Source organism: Astatotilapia calliptera, chromosome 22 (assembly GCF_900246225.1).
Source record: "Astatotilapia calliptera chromosome 22, fAstCal1.2, whole genome shotgun sequence".
NCBI classification, from domain to species: Eukaryota; Metazoa; Chordata; class Actinopteri; order Cichliformes; family Cichlidae; genus Astatotilapia; species Astatotilapia calliptera.
In genome coordinates this window covers 28,395,048-28,405,968 of record NC_039322.1, presented here as the reverse complement: position 1 = coordinate 28,405,968, position 10,921 = coordinate 28,395,048, and the positions used below count along the sequence as shown (strand labels likewise).

General features: G+C 40.9%; 1 protein-coding gene across 2 annotated transcripts in view; it reads left to right on the top strand.

Annotated features, from left to right (window-relative positions):
• Positions 1-1,250: 1,250 nt before the first annotated feature.
• slc66a2 (solute carrier family 66 member 2) overlaps positions 1,251-10,921 on the top strand; it is a 40,609-nt gene continuing 30,938 nt past the window's right edge. The window contains exons 1-3 of one of the 2 annotated variants that reach the window (XM_026156150.1): positions 1,251-2,014; positions 3,752-3,885; positions 6,880-6,930. In XM_026156150.1, coding sequence (XP_026011935.1) covers positions 1,812-2,014; positions 3,752-3,885; positions 6,880-6,930 — 388 coding nt within the window. In that variant the 5' untranslated portion in view covers positions 1,251-1,811. The remainder of the gene's footprint in view (positions 2,015-3,751; positions 3,886-6,879; positions 6,931-10,921) is intronic. The other variant, XM_026156151.1, reaches the window with a different exon arrangement.

Sequence of the window (10,921 nt, the reverse complement as noted above, 5' to 3'; positions counted from 1 at the left end):
CTACCTCTACACTGTCTCATCTCCATCAGAGATTGATCAGAGATCCGTCTGACTGACCGAGGCTGGTTTTTGAGGAGGTCTTTGATCCAGGAGCAAGTAGCAGGGGGTTCTGAAGGTGGTCTAGTTTGGTAGTAAGGATGTATGGTATTATGGTGTTGAACGCTGAGCTGTAATCCACGTAAAGCATCCTCACGTAGCTCTACCCATTCTCCAGATTTCCCGCTGCTCTGTGAAGGGTGATGATGATGGCATCCTCCATGGACCGATTTGCTCTGTAAGCAAACTTGTGGGGCTCAAGAGAGGGAGGTAGGTAGTCTCTGATGTGCTGAGACACTTCATGACTACAGACGTGAGAGGTATAGGTCTGTGGTCATTGAGGCTTTCTATTCCAGTCTTTTTGGGGATGGGAATGATGGTGGAGGCCTTCAGACAAGTGGGGACAGTGGCATGAGTCAGGGAGAGGCTGAGCAGGCTGGTGAGGATTCCTGGCAGTTGGTCTGCACAGAGTTTGACCACTGGCTCTCAGTCTCCTCCTGACCTCATGTTCCTCATGTTGCACCTCAATCAGATGTTTTTGGTAGCCATCAAAAAGTTTCTGGCATAATTCTGTCGTGTTCGTGGCAGAATAGACTGAAACTGGTTGGTTTTCCTGGTGCTAACCTGTTTTTTTATGAGCAGTCCAGGTTGAAGTGAGGGCCTAAATTTTTTAATCCTCAATTTCAGAGGCTTATGTAACCTGAGGTCATCAAACCAAAACCTTTTAGTGGTCCCCCACACTCGTTTTAAAACCCGAGGGGACCGATCTTTGCAAGCTGTTGCACCCAGACTCTGGAATGCACTTCCCCTATTTCTACAGGGTTTGGACTCAGTGGAGACCTTCAAAAAGCAGCTAAAGACATTTTTATTTCAAAAAGCTTTTAATTAGACCAGGGTATTTATGATGTATTTTATAACTGTATTATGTTTTTACCTTGTAAAGCACTTTGTGACATATGTCTGTGAAAGGTGCTATATAAATAAACTTTACTTACTTACTTACTTTTGAAGCTTATTTCTACGTAGCTACAGAGTCAGAGCCCAAAATTACCATAACATTCACGTTCTGCCAAACAGCTGACACAAACTATATGTTAAAATTCTGTCTTTTATTTATTTATTTATTTTCTTTTTTTTATTCTTTCTATTATTTTTTTTAGCTAACCTGCTAGATAGCTAGCCACATACAGTTTGCCTGTGTGTGAACTCTCTTGATCAAGTTGGATAATCTTTGATTGAGCGCGTGACGTGAGACGTTCCAGGAAGTGTTGGGAAACATTACAGACGGGCAGGACAGCGAAGAAGAAACAATGGTGATGTAGGGACACCGCAAACAAAAAATGCTGTTTCATTTCAGGGGCTTTTTATACATTTTCAGGAGAGTCGTGTGTTTCCTATAACGACTTAAGTTCAGCCCGTGCTAAAACGCTCACAAGCATCAGCAGTGTTGAGTCAAGGAAATGGGAAACGCAGAGTAAATGACCGTACTGCAGTGACTGCACAACCGCTGCTTTTGTACGGAAGCTCATTGTTTACTGCTCATTGTTTCCGCTATTGTAACGTCAGCCCCGGATACGTCGTTTGTGCTTCATTGCTCTGTTTATGATGGCGTGGCATTAGCTGCTGTTTCTCAGTCATGCGTGGAAAACACGGATGCTTCTCTCCCGATCTCAAAGCCACATCGAGGAACCGGAGGAGGATCAACAGCCAAAAATAGTCTCTAGAGCCACTGACAGCCAGCTGACGTCTCTTCGCTTATTCCGCCGACGAACAGCATGGAAGATGAGTTGTTTGACCAGATCCTCACCGTGTTTAACAACCTGGTGGCGTGGGTCGCTGCCGGTGCCATGGTGTTCGGTGGGGTGGTGCCCTACATCCCCCAGTACAGAGACATCCGCCTGACCCAGAATGCAGAGGGCTTCTCCACCTACGTATGCCTGGTGCTGCTGGTGGCAAACATCCTGAGGATACTCTTCAGGTAACAGACTCTCACATCCTTTGAGAGCTTGTGAGGTTGTTATGGGGGGCTTCGGATATTCTCTTATATTCAGCTTTTAAAAAAAAAGAGATCCTCTTACACTGCATGTTAACCGACTCATAGAGGAAAAGCGGCCTGCTGGGTTGAATGCACTGCAAACAGTCTGCTGGTTACTGTTAAACACCAAACTGTAGTTTACCTCTGAACAGTATTCAACTTATAGCAGACAAGACTCGCTTTTCCTTTTATTTTTTTATACAGTGGTTATAATGGTGGATATTAAATGAGGCCACAGAAATAATGATGTAGAGACTTGTACATATAATGTGGATAACCCGAGGCACAAAAATACACAGTTTACGATAAGAGCCGTGCATTGTGGCTCTGTAGTGCAGTAGTTTGCATGTCTGCCTAACAAGCAAAAGTTTTATGGTTCAGTCCCAGGATGAGATACAGATCCCTTGGCGGTTGTGTCAGGAAGAGCACCTGGTTTAAAAATCCAACAGGTTAAGTATGCAGCGCTGTGGCAACCCTGTGTGAATAAGTGAGCAGCTAAAAGTAGCTTTAATCATGCAAAGCTACTCTATTAGAGTCCAAGCATTAATACACTGTATTGCCAAAAGTATTTGCTCGTCTGCCTTCACACGCATATAAACGTAAGTGACGCCCCATTCTTAATCCATAGAGTTTAATATGATTTTGCCCACTCTTTGCACCAATAGCAACTCTTCTAGGAAGGCTTTCCACATGGTTTAGGAGTGTGTCTATAGAAGTTTATGATCATCCTTCCAGAACCACATTTTTGAGTGCAGATGCTGATGTTGGACAATAAAACCTGGCCCACAGTCTCCGTCTAAGTCATCCCAGAGGTATTCTGTCAGGTTGAGGTCAGCCAAGTTCTTCCACACCTTTTCCACACCGCTTATCCTTGGTATGCTGAAGCAGTAAGAGTTCCTTTTGCTGGAGCTAAGGGCCCAAGCCCAACTCCTGGAAAACAACCCCACACTATAATCCCTCCTCCACTGAACTTTACATTTGGTACACTGGAGTCAGACAAGTATCGGTCTGCTGGCAACCGCCAAACCCAGACTCGTCCACCAGGTTGTCAGAAAGACAAATGTGATTTGTCACTCCAGAGACCTTACTGCTCTAGGATCCAGTGGTGTCCTTTACACCACTGCATCCAAGGCTTTGCATTGTGCTTGTTGATGTAAGGCTTGGATGCAGCTGCTGGGCCATGGAAACCCATTCTGTGGAGCTCTCCATGAAATGTTCTTGAGCTGATCCAAAGACCACATGAGTTTTGGAGGTCTGTAACGACTCTACACACTATGCCCCTCAGCATCTGCTGACCCCGCTCTGTGATTTTACATTGCCTGCCACTTCATGGCTGAGTTGCTGTCATTCGCTTCCTTTTTGTTATAAAACCACTAAAAGCTCAGGAAAATTTTACAGCTGGACATGTTACACAGGCGGTATCCTATCAGTGTACTACACTGGAGTTCACTGAGCTCCTAAGAACGACCCGTTCCTTCGGCATATCTAGCCTCTTGATTTTATACACCTGTGGCCTTAGATGTGATTAGAATTCAATGATTTGAATGAATATGGTGTAATATGCACTTAGGAATGAGTGTAATAGGTCCCCTTGAAGGTCTGGTGACCAGCAAATGGGTGAGAGAACCATAGGGTAAATATGAAATCTTAAAATCCACATATTGTTTTCTTCTTCTTTAGATTTGGACGCTACTTTGAGACGCTGCTGCTGTGGCAGAGCATCATCATGATCTGCACAATGCTCATCATGCTGAACCTGTGCACCAACGTCCGCATGGCCACTGAACTCAGCACGAAGAGGCGCTCCTTCTTAGGTCAGAACACCCAGGCGGTGCCACTTTACCGTGCAGATAAGGCTCAGATTAGTGTGTGTGAGTGTGTGAGTGGCTGGTGATTGTTGCCTGTGATCTCCTGTGCAGGTTTTTCTTTCTAAAACTATATAAAATAAGCTTTCTGAAGCTGGTTTTATATTGCGCTTAGTTCAAATAAGTGATATAGGATGATGGGGTAAAATATATTACTAACCATGAAACTTTCCAGGCTGATTACTGACATTAAGGTGATTACATTTTGTAATGTTTGTCATAAAGTTATTCATAACCCACACAGGGAAACGCTTGATTCTGTTTTGTGACATTTATCCCTTTGTAAACAAACACAAACAGCTGCCCTTTGTTGTCTGATACGCCGTGCTGGGCATGCTACAAGTTCCTGCTTACTTTGAGGAAATTTGACTAAACCTGGCTGCTAATATGAAGAGGCTCAATGTCAGATAATGGGAGAGTATCAGTTAAACTAGCGTGGGCAGGATTAAATATAATCCTGTGTAAAAGGAAAACATGGAGACACTGTTTTATAATCAGAGCCTCATACATTTCTTTTTAAGTCGATAACAATAGTTGGCGACTCTAAAATCTGATACTTCAGCGAATATACATAGACAGGTTTGCTTAAAATTCGTATTGTGTACTTCTATCTTTATGAGTCAGTGCTAAAACAGCACAACAGTACAGTTTAAATGCACAGGATCAGCTGGTTGTGGCATTTGAAATGCTGTTGCTAACAGGACAGTTGCCCTCTGGTGGACAAACTGTGCAACATCAACACAATGTTTCTCCTGTCAACTTTTTTTTGGTTCATTTCTCAGTTGTTATAAATGCTGATAATTAGCAAAAGCTAATACCAGCCAATACCATCAGCCTGTCAATATAACTGGAGCATATGTCAGGAAGTGCAGTGCAATAAAACAAGTTTTATCCATCAGCCTTTAGGATAGATTGTTAATTTTACTAAATGTAATGACATTTTTGAGCTTTGTTACTTTAACTGAAGCTTCAGACTCGTGTCTGATTGCAAAACACGAGAAAAACAATAGCTGTGATTCTGCTATCTGACATCTAAAATGATCACACAGAGGAAGTTTGAAACAACAGGAAGTCTCTTGTCTGTCTCTTCTCTTCCACAGCTGGTCTCCGTCAGTCACTGATCATTCACTCAGTGAACAGCACACAGAGAGAGACAGAGGGACCGTTTAGTGCCAGGTTTTTTTTGTATTTTGGCCAAATGTGTAGTTAGTGCATTTTGCCTCAGTAGGACAGTGTAGCTTCATGTTTAAGTGTCTACACCAAGCAGCAACTGTCAGAGAAATTCCAAACTTCCAGTGAAGTAAACCTAAGATGTGAAAAACAAAGTAAAAAAAAAAAAAAATTTAACTGCTGAGTTAGATTAGATTGTTAGGCTTAGCTTAAATACTGAAGTCAGGGCTAAAGGCTTTATTTTTCAGTTTTTGTACAAATGTGTGTATTTAATCCACAATCATTCACTGCTTCCTGTAACCCGGAGGACTGTATAGTGAGTTTATCTGCAAAATTGAAGGAACAAATACATTGGAGACTACAGGGTTCATTTTCTCAGCATTGTGAACTTTATAATTGTAGTCACGCAATTAAAATGTTACCAGTCAACGTTAACTTGATCAATAAATACACATCATGCCAAGCATATTCATTTAAATGAAAAGACACAAATACTCTGGTAGATTATATCGCGCTGCTCTCTTTCATCTTTGGTCTGCAATGCTTGGGTCGTGGCCATCGACTGTACTGTAAACTCTTTTTTGGTTTTTTTTTTAGAAGTTTTGAGACACAGTACGGTCAGACGACACCCTAGGAGCAAGCATTAGGTGACAGTGGGATGGAAAAACTTCCTTTTGACAGGATGAACCCTCTGGCAGAATCAGGGTCAGTGCGGGGCGGCCATTTGCTGCGACCAGTTGGGGGGTGAGGGGGCGGCTGTTTTCCATTGTGGAAGTGATTAATGCGAATGATTAAATGCAGAGTGGTGTATAAACACAGAGAGTGAAAGGGAGTGAAGAAGAAACACCAGGAAGCTCCCAGCAGCCTAGGCCAACTGCATCACAACTAAGTGATGGTTCAGGGTCACCTGATCCAGCCTCAACTATATATTGAAAAAAGGAAAGTTTTAATTTTTAGCTTAATCTTAAAAGCAAAGAGCGTGTCTGTCTCCTGAATCCAAACTCGGAGCTGGTTCAGAGGTGAAAGCAATGTTTAAAATAATTTTCCCAACATCACATGTTCCTATAAATGTGTGTGTATGTGTGCGTTTGTTTGTGTTTTGTTTTGTGTGGGGAAGCTAAAGAAATATTTGTTATTGAAAATATAACTGAAAAGTTTGAAAGCGTCACAGCTCTGCATCACACCATCTTGAAATATTAAGCCCGTGTCAGGTACATGTGACACTACAGATAAACATCGTCCTCACTAAGCCAGATGTCGGCTCATTCCAAGGTCTGGCTAATAGGTTTGTGTGTGAAATATGCTTTTATGGAGCTTTTATGTATCCTTTGGTAGTAACGGCTACGTTTAAAGAATAACATGACGAAGGCTATTTTATGTCTTCCTATGGAACAAAAACTGTGCAGCAGAAGCTGTGAAGATGAGCAAGCTTAGTGCAATAAATGCTAAAACAAAGTAAAAGGAATGTAAGACGATTGGAAAAATAGAACTTTGGACTTTGCAGATGTCACCAGATTTGTGGATTAAAACACCTTGAATTAAGTTACATTACTGAACTCAAAATTTTATTGATTGTTTATTAGCTATAAAGGTTATGCATCTGAGGAAGCTAAGCAGGTGGGAACACTCCTAACCTCACAGATCACTGGTGTAACAAATCACAGAATCAGTGAGTTCTGTAATTTGACAAAGATCAACTCCAGCTTTGCTGAAGAAAACCAAGCTCTATTTTTTTCTTTTTGTCTATATATTTTTTGTTTTTTTTGTCTGTAGCCACAGACATTAAGGACGAGGAGGTCAGAATCCCTAAGAGGCTCTTTCTGGGTATGTACTTACTGTGTCTGTCATGAAACATCAGTCGTAGTTCATCTGCCTCTCCCATCTCCACTCCCGTGTGTCTTGTGCATGGTGATAACCCTGCCTGGCTCTCATTCACAGCCCACCCGTCTCACTAACTGACACCGACTAACAGTTTCCAATGAGTTGACGTGAAGCATGAGCCCCTTTCTCTCGCATGTTTTTGAATGATCGAGCACATTAACTGTTTGTCGATTATAGAAACTGTTGTGATGCTCTACAGCATGTTTCACTGCACGCCCTTAGTGCACAACAACGTAGGAAGAAAAAGAAGCTAATCCTGTTAGACCTGCATACTGCCACTAGTTTACAGTAGTTACTGTACTCATGTCATTGAGTTACAGTATGAAGTAACTCAATGAAATATACTCATGTTACTGTGATGTTTATGTATTTTGAAAAGCAATAATTGATCTTGACGAAGTGCAAAAGACAAAAAGGAAAATCACTGCATCATGAAACACAGTCACAAAATGTTGTTGTGTTTGTTTTGTTGTTGTGATTTTGTTTTCTTTTTCTGAAATGTCGTGTTTTCTGATTTGTCTTTGTGTTTCGCACTTCAGGGCCAGCATACAAGCAAAATTAACTTTTGTGTATGAATAATAACCTTTCAGCTGCGGCATGTTGATTTTTATTCTGGACTAATACAGTAATGTAAAGCACATTGTTGAAAGGCTGCAAAATCAAACACTAATGACTTTTAATTAATGCTTAATTAATGATTTTGAATTAATGCTGTCTTCCTACTGGCTGACTTCAATACTTTCAGTACAGTGTAAACCCAAACAGAACTCGACACATTTAAAGAGGACTCAGGACTTATGTTGCTGAACTTACAAGTCAAGCTGCATTTAAAGTAAACTCAAATATTCTCATTTGAATTGACGAATCCCAGCGTATTACTTGGGATTAAATTAAAATGGTGAGACTCGTATCCGCTATCTAATACATTTAAAGTATATTTTGTACTTCTTTATTTTTCTGTTGACCAAAGAATTACTCCATACTTGTTTTTCTGACATGGTGTGGATCGTCAACTCGGCGACCCACTGCACTCTTTGTGTCACAGTTTTGCTAATCTAATATAAAGGTAAATGACACGCAGTCCGAACTGAACCCATATATTTTATTTAAAAAATAAACCATAGGAAGCATGTGAAATGTTTAAGAAAAAAAAAGTAAAATATATGCTTTCATAGTTTAGGTTATTTACATATTTGTCTAACAAGTGAAAAATGTCTGGTTGAATCCAAGGAGGAGATACAAACCCCCATTTACCAGTTTACCACTGTGTAGCATCTCCTTTTAACAACAGTCCAAAAAAGCATGGGAACTGATGAGACCAGTTGGACTTCAGGAAGATTAATTTTGTTACATTCCTGTGTAATTTAGGATTCCAGCTAATCCACAGTATTTGCTCTGCTTATTGCTATTTGTTTCAAGATCACCAGATATTTTCATTTAATGAGAGAAATTGCCCTTCTTTTGTAATAGTCTAAACGACTGTGGCATATAGAGTCCTGCCTAAAAAACTTTAGCCACCCTTCATTTCTTTATATTTTGATAGGAAAATGGAAATTATGATATATCAAAATGTGCAAACACATATGGAAATTTATTTTTCATAGATTCAATAAAAGAAATGGGAACAAATTATTTTCTCTGGAAACAGCATGTTGGTATCAAAGTGCCTAAAGATACAATTTGTTCTCTTTAGGGTATCTGTAGACACAACACCAGTTCACATTTTAGTTAGGTGCCTTTTCTGTGTTTGAATGATTGATAGGTCAATGTTAAGTGGCCTAGCAAACAAAAGCAGTCCTCTGAAAATGATCAGAAAGTGAGTGGAATAAGCAGCCAATGTTCAAAGAAAAACTTTCAGAAAGCCTGGAGAACTATTGCTCAAGTCCGCTTTTCTATAAAGACAAGAAATTCTGGCTCCTTCTAATTAAAATACTAATAAATGAGAAGTAATCAAGATTTGTACACAGTCATATACATATGTTTAAATGTGTATATACTTGCAATTGGTATACACAGTTCAATTGGGACACAGCATGAAGAGAGGGCTGTTGTTTTTGCGATGGACACTAGATGGCAGAAGGAAACCATAGATGTGCGAATTGAAAAGGCAGCATGCACTTTTAGTTCAGCGTGTCCGAATACAGAACAGACTTCCCTGTTTAGTTTGTAGTGCACAGTAGACAACATGGACAGAATTGCTGTTTTCCTGTCATGAAAAAGTCAGAGCGCAGAATCGTTTTTCATTAGCGTCATTGCTTCTTTGATTCAGTGTGTTCTGACCTGTGTGTGTTGCTGCTGCGTGACTTTGACCACATGTGGAAGCTGCCATCGCTGGGCTCTGAATGGTCATCGATCAGTGAGCTCTGCCAAGTGTCATTAGACCCTTGCTGACAGAAAGCCATGTTCTTTGATCGCAGCTTTGCTGCCTTGCTGCTGTTCATTGATTCACTATTGAAAATATCAAGAGCAAGCATGCTGTAGTCCACCGTCGATAAAAAGTGAGAAAATACACAGGGAGAAAAGACTGTTAGATCAAAACTGCGGCACAGAACAAACACATTAGAGAGAGCAGATATTCGGTTCACACCATGTCGCTCTGTAGTGACTCACTGTGGTGCTGTTTAGTCCTCAGGACAGTTTCTCAACCTGTGCATTTGTCTGACTGTCCAGTTTGTTCCCTTTGCGTTCTCGGAGCCTCAATAATACCTCATTTGTTCTCATAAGAGCACAGCAGCATTATCACACCAGGCACCTTCATGAAACAGCAGGACATTTGCACCTAGACAGACAAAATGTAGGTGACTTTTAATAGAACTTCCCAGGACTGCCCAAAGGAAGCTGCAATAAATGTGATAAGCTGCAACCTTTCTATATACAGGTGCCTCAGACTCACTCACATATGTGTGCGTCAGTGCTGGACTGTAAGTCTTTTGTTGTGGCATGTGTAGTTTTGAGAGAGAAGTTAAGTCCTGGTGTAATAGCAGCTCAGTGTGATTTATGTGCAAGACTGCCTGCTGCAATCCTTTAAGAAGATTAAAAGATCAGATCATTTGGCTGTGTCTGAAGCAGAAATGCTGGCAATCACTCAGATGGAGGTAAAAGGATTTGGGGGGAAAAAGCAGGAAGACAGTGCAAAAGTTTGTTTTTGAGTCAAACTTTTTAGAGGATCTATAAGAGGAGGCAACAAGGAAACCAAAATGTGAAACTCTACTCCACCATGACAGGAACTGTGTTGGTTCCCTAAAGGGTGCAGCTCTCTCCGTCACATCCACACTTTCATTTGTTTTGAGCTCCATTCAGTCATCTAAGTCATTTGATTTTTATATTAGGCCTTTTATTACTTCTGTGAATGCAAATATCTGACATTTTTGCATTTGTTCCAGTCAGCACATCTACACAGAGCTCCAGGGTTGGAGCAGGGGAAATTAGTTTAGTATGGAAACCCGAAAGCTTTAACAACAGTTTTAACAGATGGGTCAGTGTACTTGTACTTACTTTAACTCCTGATTTTTACTCGGCTATCAGCTACAAAGTTACATATGCAGGGTGTTATTATGAAGAAGCTGAGTATCTATCTTCAACCCATCTTTACTTTGATGGTGTTGTCCTTTCTTTTGGAATCTCATCATCATGATTAACTTGATGATGAAGAACATTCTGCTTCCTGACACATCTTCTTAAGGCGCATCCACACATGAAGCAACTAGCAGTCACATGGCAACCAGAGACCACTGAAAGTCAGTAACACCAAGAGACTTCAAATGACTGCTAACAGAATAACCATTGATGACATGAACTGGGTCGAGCTTTGAGACAAGCCACTGAAGCACCAACCAGTGAGAGCTAAGAAGATATATGACATATCAGTGAATGCTAAACACATTAGAAGAGTACCAAGGCAACAGAAGCCTACAATGTCCACTAGCGACTGGCC